Raw genomic sequence first — 15,596 nt, 5'->3', positions numbered from 1 at the left:
ATTCTTCTTTCTTCCTTTCCATAGAGCTTTGTCAAGAGCCACTTAATACTGTTTTGCTTTTTATGACATGTCGATATCATCATTTTAATTTCCATAATTGCATTTTCAAAGATTGTCAGTTTAGTAATATAAAAAAAACATTTAGGGCAAAATTAATGCAAATGAAACACAAAAGAAGAAACTGTTTCAAAGGGTGTAAGCTGGATCTCCCCCTCTCCTTCCCCCCCCCCCCCTCCCTCCTTTCTCCATCCAAAAAAAACCGCACTAGAAAAGGATTATGTTACTCAATCCAATTCATGCATGCCTCTATTCGAGTCATTAATCATTGTATGGAATTGCTACATCAAGGTTGTGAGATGGTGCTTACTCTTCTAAGTTTCTCTGTTTCAATACAATTATCCTTATTTCTCTTCTGGTCATTAATATATTCCTTTAGGCTGCGATTTATTGTAGCGAATGCTGATCAATCACACTGTGATTTGTTTATACATCATCCAGTCCTTTTATATGGGCATTGAACGCTGACAGAATCAAGTTGGTTTTGACGTCAGGTGCTCATTTGCTATGCTATCCTGGTGCATTTAACATGACTACTGGACCATTGCATTGGGAGTTATTGCAGAGGGCAAGGTAGGGATAAATTTTACTAATTGCCAGCTGATATTCTTTGCAAAGTTCTGCCGTTGTAAACATAATGTCGTGTGTGAAAGAGACAGAACCATGTCAAGCTGTTATTTTTGCTTATACTTACACCAGTGCTCTAAATTACTGAATAACATAAAAATCCAGACTGTCTGTAAAGGTATTACTTCAAGATCCTCACAAGAACACTGTAAGGATTAACAAGAATTCAACCCAAAATCAAGAAACAAGAAACAAGCAAGAAAGGAACCCAAGAATCCAATGTATTAATTCTTGGTGAAGGTTTTCAAGGAACCTTTGACCTCCAAAGTAAAATTAATCCTCAACAATTCTAAACGAAAAGCACCGTTCGACTACAGCTTTTATACAAGAAGGATAAAAGGACGTACTACTATAGTTTTCTCTGTGTACATTTCGTTATCGATGAGGTTCTTAGTGTCTGTGAGGGGAGATTTTTGCTGTGTTGAGTGTTGATTAAGTGAGATTAGTGGGATTATGGGGTTCCTGAACCATTTGATGATAGAATCAAAGGAGTTTGACTAGTTGAAGGATGGAAAGTTCTTGCTCATTAATGAGAGTGGGAGGGTGGTGAAGGAGATGGGGTTGGGAATTCCTACGGTGCATTGGTTTGCCAAAACACTGGAGGATTGCATGAAGGATGAAAAGAAGGATTTTTATACAACCTCAAGGGAGGGCACCAAAAGCTTCATTGCACAGAGGTGTTCAAACGTTCGTGGACATTACATGGCTCTGGTGGAGTACGTTGGTGGTGGCCGAAGTAGTTTCATTTTCGTACCTAAAGAGTTGGGAGGTAAGTTAGAGGAAAATGGCAGATGCGCTATGGGAAGCAGTTGTGAAGAAAGGGCAGAGCTTCATGGCAGAGGGGTGGCGCAGAGGCCACTAGTGGTTGTGAACCACCCATAGAGTTGGTCGTATAGGGAGGTCTTGTTGCAGCAAGATATGTTGTCTCATAGCTCTAGTGCAGTAGAGAATGCCGACAGGGGTGGTTAGTCTCCACCTTCTTCTAGGACAGCGAGGGCACAGTGGAGAGGTGGAGGAAATAGGCATGTCGTGGGTCTGGCAAAGGAGGACATGCACAAGACCTTGTTGGATGTGCAAATGTAGTTGTTGGTAATGCAAAAGGTGGAAGCTCTAATACAGTGCATTGAGGAGGATTACAAGATGGGCCTAGGTGATGCGTATGGATTGGGAAATATAATGGGCTTGGGCTATAAGGCCTGTGGGAAATTAAAAGATTCTGAGGGAACAAGTGGGCAACTTAAGGAGATTGGGCTAGGATTTGAGCTAATGGGCTGATAGACTGGGCCAGGTCCAAGCCAAACGAGACACTTGGTTAGGCTTTAGAAATCAGGGCAACATCCTAGGTCTAGAACCCAGCTCGTGTGGAGGGTTAGGGGGAGTGGAGAGGCTCGGCCTTCTACTATCAGGAGCCAGTCAACGGTGCCGAGGTACCCATTGGAACTGCGAGTCACTCATCAGACTCGCGAGAAGAGGATAGTGTACCGAGGAGTTCAGGGATAGAGATGGAGGACCAGAGAGAACAAGATGAAGCTGCGGAGGTGTCGAGAACTGCAGTTCATGTGCCAATCAACCCATTGAGATTGCGAGGGGTTGAGGAACCATCGATGGTCGCTCAAAAGGTGATCTTGGAGTTGCCAATTGATGACCCAGAAATGGATCTCAACACTTTCTCATGGGTGGAAGTGGAATCTCAGTGATAGCATCCATAGACAGTGTCGATGGGCAGTGGGGAAGAATCTCAGGTGATTTCCTCGTTGACAGATGTGGGTTCTCAGCCATAGCACCCACAGATAGGACCGAGGGGTAGTGGGGAAGATGTTAAGGTGATTTTCTCTTTGACGTAGGTCTCTAGGCAACGAATGGGGGTAGAGAAAGGCATGGTGGTCAGTGAGGTGAAGTCAATGCCTCTTTACTTCTCATCTAAGTTAGAGGAATTAAATTAAACTCTTCAGATGGTGGATAAGGAGTCTGAGGCGGATCTGGAACTGTTATGCACCTTGTCTCCCTTGCTTACAACAAGAGGCTCACCATCGGATTGGGTGACTCAAAAACTGAAGGATATTCAGGAGTGTGTGGGGATTTCTTGTGACAGGAGGCTCTCGAGGAGGGTCGGTTTCAATCTCCTAGATTCGCCTCTAGGAAAAATAGTGAGCTGAAGCGTCTCACTTGTTCAATCAATTATGACGGACAGGAGGGGAGTACTAGCAAGGATAGATCCAAGGGAAAAGCTGTTTCTATCCATGAAGCCTAGAATTCTTTCTTGGAACATCCGGGGTCTTAATAATCCCAACAAGTGGTTGCGGGTGAAGAATCTTTTACGCCATTGGAAGTTGGACATTGTGTGTTTGCAGGAAAACAAGATGGAATTCATGAATCGTAGCATCATCACAAGCATTTGGGCTGTCCCTTTGTGAGATGGGTGTACCTTTCATCTGAGGGAGCATCTGGGCGTATCCTTATTATGTGGGATTCTAGGGCAGTTGAGTCTATTGAGGAGTGTGTTGGAAATTATATGGTGGCATGTTTATTTAAAAATGTGGAGGATGGTTTTTGTTGGGCCTTTCCTAATGTATATAGGCCAAATGTGGACACGCTTAGGAAGGTTTTATGGGAGGAGCTTGCAGGTTTGGGCAATGTGTGGAATTTACTTTGGTGTATTGGGGGTGACTTTAACATCACTCGGTTCCCTAGTGAAAGATCGAGAGAAGTCCGATATAGTCAGGCAATGAATGAGTTCTCTGAATTATCTTCAAAATGGACTTGGTGGATTTACCACTTGTAGGCGGTGTGCACGCTTGGTCTAATAACTGGGCGTGGTCTTGCTTGGATAGATTTTTAGTGTCTCCTTTATGGGAGGCACATTACTCTACCTTGCTTTAGAAGAGATTGGAAAGAGTTTGCTCGAACCACTTCCCATTTGTTTTGGATTGTGGAGGCATTCATGAGGGTAAAAGATACTTTAAGTTTGAAAATATGTGGCTGAAAGTGGAAGGTTTTGTGGAGAAGGCAAGGTCGTGGTGGTTCTTGTATTCTTTAGAGGGTTCACCAAGCTTTATATTTTTGCTAGGAAATTGAAAGCATTGAAGATGGATTTGAAGAGGTGGAATATTGAAATCTTTGGACACATTAATAGTTAAAAACAGCTCCTTATGGAGGAACTAAGTGGTTTGGAGGAAAGGGAGGTGAGTGCTCCTCTTTCTGTGGAGGGCTCTTGTAGGCAATTAGCCATCACTTCGGAGTTAGAGAAGGTGCTTCTTATGGAGGAGGAAATTTCGTGGAGACAAAAGTCATTAGCCCTTTGGCTGAAGGAAGGGGACAAATGTACTAAAGTTTTTCACCGGATGGCTAATTCTCATCGTAGGAATAGTACTACCGAGGAGCTTCAGGTTGATGGACAGATTTATTCGGATTATGATGCTATTAAGAACCACATTGTCAATTTTTACAAAGACCTCGCTGAAAAATCCCCTTGGAGACCCAAATTCAATGTTTTGAGACTATTGATCAGTTAAGCTCTATGTGGTGGGAGAGACCTTTCAAAGAAGAGCCTATTTGTCTCATAAATGGGATATATGAGATTATCTCAAAGGTGCTTGCCAATCCCATGAGTAGAGTTATGAGTAGTATTATTTCAAAATCCTAAAATGTGTTTGTGAAGGGGAGACAAATCTTGGATTCGGAATTAATAGTCAATGAATGCCTAAGATTGTAGAATCAAGGAAGGCATACCCTCTTGTGCAAGCCAGGCCTGGAAAAGGCTTATGACCATGTTAATTGGGATTTTCTATGCTATTTACTTGGGAGTTCTGGTTTTGGAGATCAATGGATTTCATGGATTAGGCATTGTATAACTAAGTTTCGTTATTCGGTTTTGGTGAATGGAGCACCGGAAGGATTCTTTAACAGCTCTAGGGGATTAAGACAAGGGGATCCCCTCTCCCCTTTGCTTTTTGTTGTTGTTATGGAAGCATTGAGTCATATGTTGAGAGCGACTGTGAATGGAGGCTTTCTTGCTAGATTTTCAGTGGGGGTGTTACTATATCTCACCTTCTCTTTGTTGATGACACACTACTATTTTTGTGAGCCGAACAATAATCATATGTAGTATTTGAGGGCTGTATTACTATGCTTTGAAGCGATTTCAGGCCTGAAGGTAAATCTCTCAAAGTTTGAAATGGTTCCCGTGGGTGGTGTGAACAATATTCAGGGCTTGGTGAATATCTTGGGCTGTAAGGTTGTTTCGCTGCCTTTGACATATCTCGGTCTTCCGTTGGGGGCTGCTTTCAAGACAAAATCTATTTGGGATGGTGTGTTAGAAACAATTGAAAGAAGATTGGCTGGGTGGAAATGGATATACTAGTCTAAGGATAACTCTTATCAAGAGCACTCTATCTAACCTCCCTACCTATTTTTTATCTCTTTTTCTGTTACTTGCAAGTGTGGCCTCTTGTATTGAGAAAAGTTTTCGGACTCTCTTTGGGGAGGCATTGGGGAGGAAACTAAGGCCCTGTTTAGATAATGAAAGTGTTTCATCACATCTGAACTCATCTCATTTCATCATTACAACTTTATCAAATTTTCACATAAAATATAATAAACAATTCAACTTTTTCAATTTTCAAAACAATAATAATATTAAAAAATAATATTCTAACAATATTTTATTCAATTTTCCAACTTTCATCTCAATTAATCTTATCTCAACTCACTATACAAACGACACCTAAGTTACATCTTGTTGGTTGGGATAAAGGGATAAAGTTTGCTCACCAATTCCATGTGGTGGGTTGGGGTGCATAACGTGAGGGTCTTCAATGAAGCACTTTTGGGGAAATGGTTGTGGAGATAACATAGGGAAGGGGAGAGGGTTTATGGAGAGAAGTCATAGATTCTAAGTATGAGAGTATGCGGGGAGGCTGGTGTTCTAAGGAAGTTAGAGGGACACATGGTGTGGGATTGTGGAAAAACATTAGAGCTGGATGGGGAAGATTCTCCAAGTTTTTCAGATTTGCAATTGGAAGAGGTAATAGCGGTTATTTTTGGCATGATGTCTAGTGTGGCAAAAGGGCTCTAAAGCAGGTGTTTCCCATGCTCTACAATATTTCTTGTGATAAAGAGGCTGTTGTGGCTGACTTAGTGGTACTATCTAATGGTGCTGTCCATTGGAATGTAAATTTCTCGAGAGCAGCTCAAGATTGGGACTTGGATATGCTTGCTGATTTCTTTGGCTTGTTATATGCAATGTCGATGGGCAATGAGATGGAGGATAGGATGATTTGGTATCTGAGTGGAAATAAAAAAATTCTCGGTGTGCTCCTTCTATACGGCTCTCTTAGGTTTTTCTAATGATCACAGTTTTCCTTGGAAGGCTATTTGGACATGCAAAGTACCTTCTAAGATTGCTTTCTTTATATGGACTGCATCTCTTGGGCAGATTCTCACGTCGGATAATCTGAGAAAATGTGGTCTCATCATAGATTTGTGCTTTATGCATAAGAAAGACAGGGAATCAGTGGATCATCTATTGTTACACTGTGAGGTGGCCAATGTTTATGGAATGAGATCCTTAATTGGAGAGGGGTGGCTTGGGTCATGCCTGGAAGAGTTAGGGATATTCTGAGGTGCTGGACAGGAATTAGGGGGAATGCCCAAATAACTGCTTTGTGGAGAATCCCTCACTACGTTATGTGGTGTTTGTGGCTAGAGAGAAATAAGAGATGCTTTGAAGACATGGAGCGTTCTTTGGATGAGCTGAAGCGATTTCTCTACAATACTATTACTTTCTTGTGCCTTGGCCATTATTGTAATATGGACAATCTTCATGACTTGCTTGTATCTCTCACTAGTAGATGTAATTAGGCATGTTTGTTGCAGACTACCGGTGTACTTTAGGCATTTTATATCAACAAAATTTTACTTTTACCTATAAAAAAGGGATAAAACGATGACGTAATGGCCTAAACTTCTCATATTTTTCCTGTCTAGCTGTTCTTGATTATCCCCTTGCTCTCTTTCTTTCTTTTTTCTTTCCACTTTTGCTTCTTTTTCTTCCTTTTGTTCAAACCTTTGAGGCTAAGTCTACCGCTCACCTCCCATCTTCATTGAACACGTGCACAACCAAGGAAGTCTACAGACTATTCCATGTGCTCTACCATCACTGCCTCCATACAACCAGTGTGTGGCCCTCATTTGTCGTCACAAGAGTGCGTTGTGGCCACATGCCACCCCTTCCTGGTGCAACTGAAGCCTCAGTTTGTTTTCTTTGCTCTTTTGCTGATTGCTGACGTGTTTTCCAGCCCCTTGTTTGTCAAACTCATTTCCACCACTATTTCTTTCCTGAAGAAAAATCTTAGATCTGCCACTGTCCATTGCTCCCCATTGTCACTTGCTCCCTTGCTGGCAAGGAAATCTACTGATCTACCACCTTGAGCCGCTAGACCAGCATTATAACGGGCAGGTGGGATCCTAGCGCTTCCCCACCAAGCGGCACTTCGGTTTTTCCTCTGGTTTTGAGAGACAGTTAGTTATATGTTCTCTCTTCTGCTGGAAGTAGACATCATTTCTTCTCTTTTTGAGGATTTGGAGGGAAGAGAATGTGTAAAGTTTTATTGGATATCTTGAAGCTGTCAACTATAATGCACCATTATCAACTGTGGCTTTTAGCCTTGGTTTAGCCTTTGTCGTTTTGTGTCAAAATCACCTTTTGGCCAGACTAATTTTTTTTCCGGCTCCATTGCCTTTTTTTTTTTTTTTTCCTTTCAATTTATGCATTGTATCGGTTTAAGGGGATGTTTTGTTTGGTCTCCCCACCCCCTCCTTTTCTATCATTTTTAGATTAATGAACTTAAATTCATATTAAAATAATAATAAAAAGAACAGAAGGAGAAGAAAAGATCTTTCCCTTTACTGCCAAGCACAGCATGAAAATATTTTTCTCCTCCTTTTAGTATTATCCCCCTTTGCCCATTCGCCTCATTGATTATTCAATGATCTGTAGGTTCATGTATTAAAGTTTCACGTACTCATTTTGTCATTTTTTAGCCGTACATTATAAACGTAACAATTCTTTTACTGAAATTGTTTTACTTTTCCATGTGCAGGGCTGCAGACAATCAGGTGTGCATACAAAACTCCATTTTTATTATTCTATATGATGAATCTTGTGGCTAAACTTCTCTCATTATTGATGTCTTCAGTTAGTTTCTGAAACTCATATCATGGATTCAAATGGAAATATTGTGATAAATTTGTTTTTAGAACTCACCAGTTTGGCAATAGTATGAATTTGGTTATGATATTCCGCTCTCATATAAAATCATAGTCTGAAATGTCCATTGACAGAATTACTCTGATTTCATCATAGTTTTGTTTCAATGTGTCAAAGATTGCTTGGATCATAGAATGTGGAATATTGTCATTTTGTAAGAGATTTTTGTAATTTTCACAATCAAGGTTTGTTGTTTTTGTCAAGTTTGGTCTGAATCCCTTTTTCCCTTGGGTTCCTTTCATTATTTATAGAAAGAGTTACATATATGTTGCTGCAGAATTTTCTGTACACGTAAAGTATTTCCTACGTTAACTACAGCCTATACGTTAAGTATTCCCACGTTATCTACAGCCTTATTGTCTGCTATATACAGCTAGATATATATATATATATACCTAAATTATCCTTGTAACATCCTCCCTCAAATTGATGCTGGTAGATCAAGAAGCATCAATTTGTCAACCAAGAACTAATGTTGATGCCGAGAAAGAGCTTTAGTGAATATGTCTGTAGTTTGACGTTCAATGGAAATGTGAGGGAGAGTAACAACATGTTTGTCAAAGGATTCACGTATAGAATGACAATCGACTTCAATATGTTTTGTATGCTCATGGTAGATAGGATTAGTGGTGATCTGAATAGCACTGGTATTATCAGCATGAAGAGGAGTGGAATGCAGCTGAGGAAAACCAAGTTCACCCAATAAACCACGAAGCCATGTGATCTTAGAACATGCAAAAGACATAACACGATACTCAGACTCAGTGGAAGATTTGGCAACTCTGTCTTGCTTCTTACTCTTTCAAAAAATGAGTGCATTGCTTAGGAACATGCACTAGCCAGTAACAGAGCGACGAGTGTCCGCACATCCAACCCAATCAGCATCACTATATTCCACCAATTGTAAGGAAGATTCTTTAGGAAAGAACAACCCACGTGTAGAGGTGCCCTTCAGATATCGGATAATGCGACAAACAGTGGCTAAATGAAGATGTCGGGGAGCCTGCATAAATTGACTTACTTGCTACACAACAAAAGAAATGTCAGGACGAGTAATTGTCAAGTAGTTCAAACTCCCGACAAGCTGCCAATACAATGATGGATCTGATAGAAGCTCGCTTTCCTCCTGACGAAGCTTAAGATTTACCTCCAAGGGAGTAAAAACAGAGTTACCCGATTGGTGACCAACCAATGAAATAATTTCTCGTGTATTTGTGCTGGTGTAACAATGTACCGGTCGGAGTAAGTTGCACCTCAAGGCCAAGAAAGTACTGCCGGGGACCAAGATCTTTCATGTGAAAAGAGGTCTTGAGATGTTGTCGTAATTGCTTAATTAACTCAGTATCGGAGCTAGTAATCACAATATTATCAACATATACCAAAAGCAATACAATTCCTATAGAAGTCTTGCGAAGAAAAAGAGAGGAATCAAACTGACTCTGAGTAAAATGAAAAGCAAGTAGCGTAGAGTGAAATTTATCAAACTATGCACGTAGAGCCTGTTTCAGTCCATACAAGGATCGGCATAGCCGACAAACCTCTGAGGAAGGTATAGTAAATATGCCGGGAGGTGGAGACATAGATTTCTTCCTTCAAATCCCCATGTAGAAAAGTATTCTTTACATCCATCTGCTGAAGAGACTACCCTTGCGACGCAGCAAGTGCCAAGATAGTCCGCACAGTAGTCATTTTGGCAACAGGTGCAAATGTCTCTTCATAATCAATACCATACTCCTGTCGGTTCTCAAGAACCACAAGACGGGCCTTATATCTACTCAGTGAGCCATCAGCTCGAAACTTGACTGAGTACACCCATTTACAACCAATAAGTTTAACACCAGAGGGACAAATCACAAGATCCCAAGTGTGATTGTCTTGAAGAGCTTGGATTTCTTCTTGCATGGCCTGCTGCCAACATACTTGGGTGGCTGCTTGGGTATAAGAGTGAGGAACAGAAACAGTGTCGAGAATGGCAGTAAGTGAGATATGAGGAAAACCATACCTACCTGGTGGATGTGTAGCTCGGGTGGAGTGCTGAGGTATAGGAACCGCAAAATTAGATGACGGATCAGTGTCTGGAAGGGGCGTGGAAGAAGGGGGATGTAACGCCCCAATGGAAGGCCCAAACCACATGGCCTATACTCCAAAAAGGACTAGTCAATGATACAATTAGAGCTCCATTGGAACCTTATAAAGAGCACAAACTTTTCCTTCCCAAGCAATGTGGGATCCCATACACCACCTACCCATATCCTTATCATATGGGGTATTACAGTCTACCCCCCTTAAATTCCCGACGTCCTCGTCGAGACTATCCGTTGTAGGTGGCACGGCTCAAGTCCCACATTTCTGGTTGAGATAAGCTCTGATACTATTTGTAACGCCCCAATGGAAGGCCCAAACCACATGGCCTATACTCCAAAAGGACTAGTCAATGATACAATTAGAGCCCCATTGGAACCGTATAAAGAGCACAAACTTTTCCTTCCCAAGCAATGTGGGATCCCATACACCACCTACCCATATCCTTATCATATGGGATATTACAGGGGAAGATGTCAATGATACATCCTACCTGGTTTAAATCGCTCAATAGAAGAGGACACATCATCAAAAGCAGGAAGAAGAGTAATAGGAGGATCAGAAATAACTTGAGATTGAAAAAAATATTGATTTTCAAAGAAAATCACATTCTGTGAGATTCGGAATTTGTTTGCATGAGTATTATAACAAATAAATCCTTTCTGAGTAGGATTATATCCCATAAAGGCACACGTGACAGATTGTGCAGCAAGCTTATGACGCTCAACAGGAGGCAAATGAACAAAACAAACACACCCAAAAATATGAAAGGATTGATATTCAGGGGATATGCCAAATAATCGAAAATAGGGAGAATCATAATCTAGAGTGGCAGTAGGCAAACGATTGATCAAATAAACAGCAGTAGATAAAGCTTCTACCCAAAATTTAGAAGGTACAGAAGAATCAATCAACAAAGTACAGACGACATCTAAGAGATGACGATTCTTACGCTCAGCAACTCTATTTTGTTGAGGAGTATAAGGACAAGAACGTTGGGAAATGATCCCCTTTTGCTGAAGAAAATTCTGAAAAGAATGAGACATGTACTCCCCACCTGAGTCGGAGCGTAAAGTTTTGATACAAGTACGGAATTGTCTCGACAAGCGCAACAAATTTTTGAAAGACAGAAAATACATCAGCTTTAGAATGGAGAAAATATATCCAAGTGAATCGACTATAATCATAAATAAATGTGACAAAATAACGATACTGACCATGAGAAATAACAGGACTCACCCCAAACGTCAGTATGCACAATCTCAAAACAATTAGAGGCACGACTACCATGCACAGGAAAAGGTAAAGTTTTACTTTTACCAAGACGACAAGTAGCACAATCAAAAGATACAGGAGAAAAGGAAAAGAAATCTTTATTGCCTAAAAAACCATGTTTCATAAGATGAGCCAAGACAACAGAATTAGGATGACCTAATTTCTTATGCCAGACTTTATTAGTATTGGCAATAGCCGTACAAGTAAGAGAAACAACATTAGGAATAGAAAACTGTAAAGGAAATAAACGTCCCACTTTAGGCCCCTTCGCGATTACCGTCCCCGACACCAGATCCTGCACAAGACAACCACCACGAGAAAAGCGAACCTCACAATTATTATCTATCAATTTTCCAATAGAGATCAAATTGGTAGATAATCCAGGAGAGACAAAAACATCACTAAATGAAGAGCCCAATTTACCAACAGTAGTAATAGGAAGAGTACTGCCATCAGCGATCTGAATATTTTGCGAGCCTCTATACTTATGAACCCTATGGAGACCCATCGTATTTCCAGTCATATGATTAGAAGCGCCCGAATCAACAATCTAAGAGGTTGAGTTAGTATCCTTACCTTGCAAGCCTAAGGCCGTAAAAGCAGACACAATCATCTGTTGGACCATTGCTGGTGTGAGAACAGATGAATCAGAGTTTACAATAGGTGGTGCAGAAGGAGGAGAAGAGGATTGAACAGCAACTTCAAAAGCTTGTGATTGGCGATTCTGAGGTCGCACTCGACAGTCTTTGATGATATGACCCTCTTTTTTGCAGTAGTTACAAACTTTCTTAGAGCAATTCCGGGGCAATATGACCAAATTCCTTGCAATTGAAACATTGTACCTTGTTCCTCCCTCTCCCTTGTGCTGCATAGGCTACATTCACAGCCTCAGAAAAGACTTTCGCAGAAGTCATACCCATCCGAGTGGATAACCGTTGTTTTTCACGTAATAAATCTCTCAAACAAATATCCAAAGAAGGAGCCGAACTACGGTTTAATAAACCAGCTCGAACAGGCTCAATTCAGGGCGAAGTTTCATCAAAAATTTGACTCAGTATGAACCGCTTGAAGAGCCGCGAGGGCCGTAGAGGGAACCTTAGCATGAACAATAGCAGAATACTCGCTCCAAAGATAAAACTAGAATAAAATTGTTCAATGGTCAAATTACCTTGAGTATAATTGCTGATTTCCACCTCCAATTGGAATTTTCGAGCACTGTGATTCTGGTGATAAATGTGATGGAGATAGTCCCACATAGCTTGAGCCGTGGTAAAACAGCGAAGATTGGTCACAAGGTGAGACTCAATCATCCCTAATAGCCAAGAGATTACCTTGGCATCCTTGACTTCCCCATTGAGCAAATTCTTTTTCATCAGTTGGAATGTTAGCAGAATTATCAATGTGATTCGATAATTCTTTTCCTTTCAAGAACATCTTAAATTGAAATTTTCATGTAGGAAAATTCTTTCCAATAAAGCGAATAATAGTATTTTCAATAGACATGATGAAAAAGTACTTTAAAAGAAATAAGCCCAAACAGCAAATTTAATCAATAAACCAAGGCAGGTCAAAAATAGCAGAACAAATGGCCAAAAATAACAGCCCACGGTCAAATAGCCCAGTTCACAAAATAAAGAGCTAACTCCAAGTAAGACAGTCAAATAAGGCCTGATACCCCACTCAAGTTCTCAACCAGCGTAAAAATACCAAGCAGAGAAAAATCCCACGGCAAAAAAACAAGAAAATCCCCCAGTCAAACAGGAGAGAAAAAAAAAAGGACCTGTCTAGCACCCAGAAACTTTCGGACTCCACCAGAAAATATTCAGAAACTGCTGACAAGCACCCAGAAATTTTCGGACTCCACCAGAAACTTCCACAGAAGTTGTCGATACTCACCAAAGGAGATACCCGCACGTCTTCAGCCACCAGAAACTCCTCAGAAACTGCCGACAAGCACCAAACTACACTGCCCAGAACAAGATCACGGCAAACCACCACACAGAACCTGCCGACAGCCTCAAAGCCACCAAGGTAACAATCCCACAAGTTGGAACTCAACAGACGTGTGAGAAAACAATCACCACACACTTAGAAACTCACCCACTGTCACAACTCAGAAACTTTCAAGGATAAAGACCACCAAGAAACGATAATCAGAGTAAAAGCTCTGATATCATGTCAAGTTTGGTCTGAATCCCTTTTTCCCTTGGGTTCCTTTCATTATTTATAGAAAGAGTTACATATATGTTGCTGCAGAATTTTCTGTACACGTAAAGTATTTCTTAGGTTAACTACAGCCCGTACGTTAAGTATTCTGTACACGTAAACTATTTCCTACGTTAACTACAGCCCATACATTAAGTATTCCCACGTTATCTACAGCCTTATTGTCTGCTATATACGGTTAGATATATATATACCTAAATTATCCTTGTAACAGTTTTTTCAATTCCCGTCTCTGAAGTTCGTATCTTTTATAATGATTCTATGCCATTCCAATTTCTTTTTTCATTGCTATATCTTATTAGGGGAAAATACACTTTCCACGCTCCAACTAATAGAGGTTTTACACCATGCATCAAAAACTACCAAAATTGAACATTTCACTCTCCAACTACTAAAAACTGGCACATTGCAACATTTTGGTGTTCTTTGCAGCGCTAGTGGTGGTATAGTTGGTAGTTTGACAAGGGAAATTTGGTTACTAAAATTAATCAAAAAGAAATTGTCACAATAATAGTTTTAATCGGGTAAAAGACATGTTGCATTTGCACGGTCTTTGGGGTTCCTTATCATTAAAAAAAGAGAAATGATATTTGCAGTCTTAGGGAGTGCACTGAGCTTGTACACCTTATGATTGTATCTAGCATTACTCTTAAAAATAGGTTGTTTATCAACTTTTCGTTTGATGTCTTAGCTCATAAATGAAATTCGACATTTTTTTATTTTTGTATTTTTGTCTAGAAAGGTCTTGGCGTTTTACATATTATCAATCTCTTGGAAGACATCTAAATTGATTGCAAAGCGTGCATTTTTATTTTTAATATATTTTGTCAAAAAAAAAAAAAACTGATGAGGAAAGTCTCGAGGGTGTTTTTCATCTGGAAAATTTTAAATGGCAGTTATATGTGGCAACCTGTTCTCCTGCCCGAGATGCTGGTGCTGGTTATGTGGCTTGGGGCCACTCCACCCTCATTGGACCAGTAAGTGGATACTTTCATCTCACTTTTCTTAAACAATAGCCATTCCATGGCTGATTGATGAATGCAAGAAAAAAGTTAAAATTGATTCCTTCGTGGTTAAGTTCAAGCTTGTGTCAAGACTTGTGAAGCTTTTTAGGCCTGCAAGTTACTACCATTTAGGCACTTACCAAAAGCTATAACTGCGACAGTTTGGAGAAGTCCTGGCTACCACCGAGCATGAGGAGGCTATAATCATAGCAGAGATTGACTATTCCGTAATTGAGCTCAGGAGGTAATATTCTTGCTAAATATTGTCTTCTGCTTGTGAAAATGTTTTTGAAGGACTTCGTCTGGTATTTTGTAAACCTAATTCCCGTATAATATTCAGGGCAAACCTCCCCTTGTTAAAGCAACGGCGAGGTGATATTTACCAATTGGTAGATATTCAGAGGCTGAACTCTCAGTGACAGAAGAATGGAATTCTTGAGGTCTGTTCTGATGCATGGACAGATTTTCTATCAGAGAGGTTATTGCAGTAATAACGTGACACCTTTATGTTCTGGGTCTATATTGCATGAAGATTTCAGATATTGCAGGGTTCCATTAGGTGAGTTGGAACTTCAATTTCTGGCAAAAGAATACTATGTTAATGTTCTAAGATTCTCAATGACTTTAAGATGCTTGGGTTTGCTAGTGTTAAATGCCTTAGTTTTGGAGGGTATACTCCTCGCAAACAAGTTTCAGGGTTACATTCCATGCTGAAAATTCGATGGTTTACATCCGTGACATGGGCGCTACATGCGTTTGGGATTTAACTAGCTAGGTAAAAGACTCCGGTTCACAATCTCTGAGGTTCCTTATCATCAATATATGTGTGTGTGTACACATGTATATGTATATATGTATGTATGTTTATATATCTATATGTATGTATGCTTATAATATGAAGACGGCCGGCTTAGAAGCCGGTTTGTCAATCTTATGGAGACATTATTCAGCAAGTGGGATACGGATAGGATCAGATTCATATGGAGACAGCTTTTGCAAGTTTTATTAGGTTGCCTAAAGTTGTCATGCTTTTCAACTTCATAGTCATTGAAACAATG

At 40.3% G+C, this 15,596-nt stretch overlaps 1 protein-coding gene and 1 long non-coding RNA gene across 2 annotated transcripts in view; one reads left to right on the top strand and one right to left on the bottom strand.

The window, feature by feature from the left end:
- The window catches only part of LOC122296134 (omega-amidase, chloroplastic), a 38,128-nt gene extending 22,794 nt beyond the window's left edge, over positions 1–15,334 (top strand). Inside the window, exons 6-10 of the mRNA XM_043105581.1 lie at positions 552–630; positions 7,785–7,800; positions 14,431–14,511; positions 14,700–14,782; positions 14,879–15,334. Of these exons, the coding sequence (XP_042961515.1) occupies positions 552–630; positions 7,785–7,800; positions 14,431–14,511; positions 14,700–14,782; positions 14,879–14,957 (338 nt within the window). The 3' untranslated portion in view covers positions 14,958–15,334. The remainder of the gene's footprint in view (positions 1–551; positions 631–7,784; positions 7,801–14,430; positions 14,512–14,699; positions 14,783–14,878) is intronic.
- Positions 9,401–13,676, bottom strand: LOC122296136. Its single transcript, XR_006238401.1, has 2 exons — positions 11,885–13,676; positions 9,401–11,603 (listed from the first exon to the last, which is right to left on the bottom strand). It is a non-coding gene; the product is annotated as an uncharacterized LOC122296136 (long non-coding RNA).
- Positions 15,335–15,596: the final 262 nt, after the last annotated feature.

This window comes from Carya illinoinensis, chromosome 15, assembly GCF_018687715.1.
Source record: "Carya illinoinensis cultivar Pawnee chromosome 15, C.illinoinensisPawnee_v1, whole genome shotgun sequence".
Classification (NCBI taxonomy): Eukaryota; Viridiplantae; Streptophyta; class Magnoliopsida; order Fagales; family Juglandaceae; genus Carya; species Carya illinoinensis.
The sequence above is the reverse complement of the archived record's forward strand: the minus strand, read 5'-3'. Positions and strand labels throughout refer to the sequence as shown.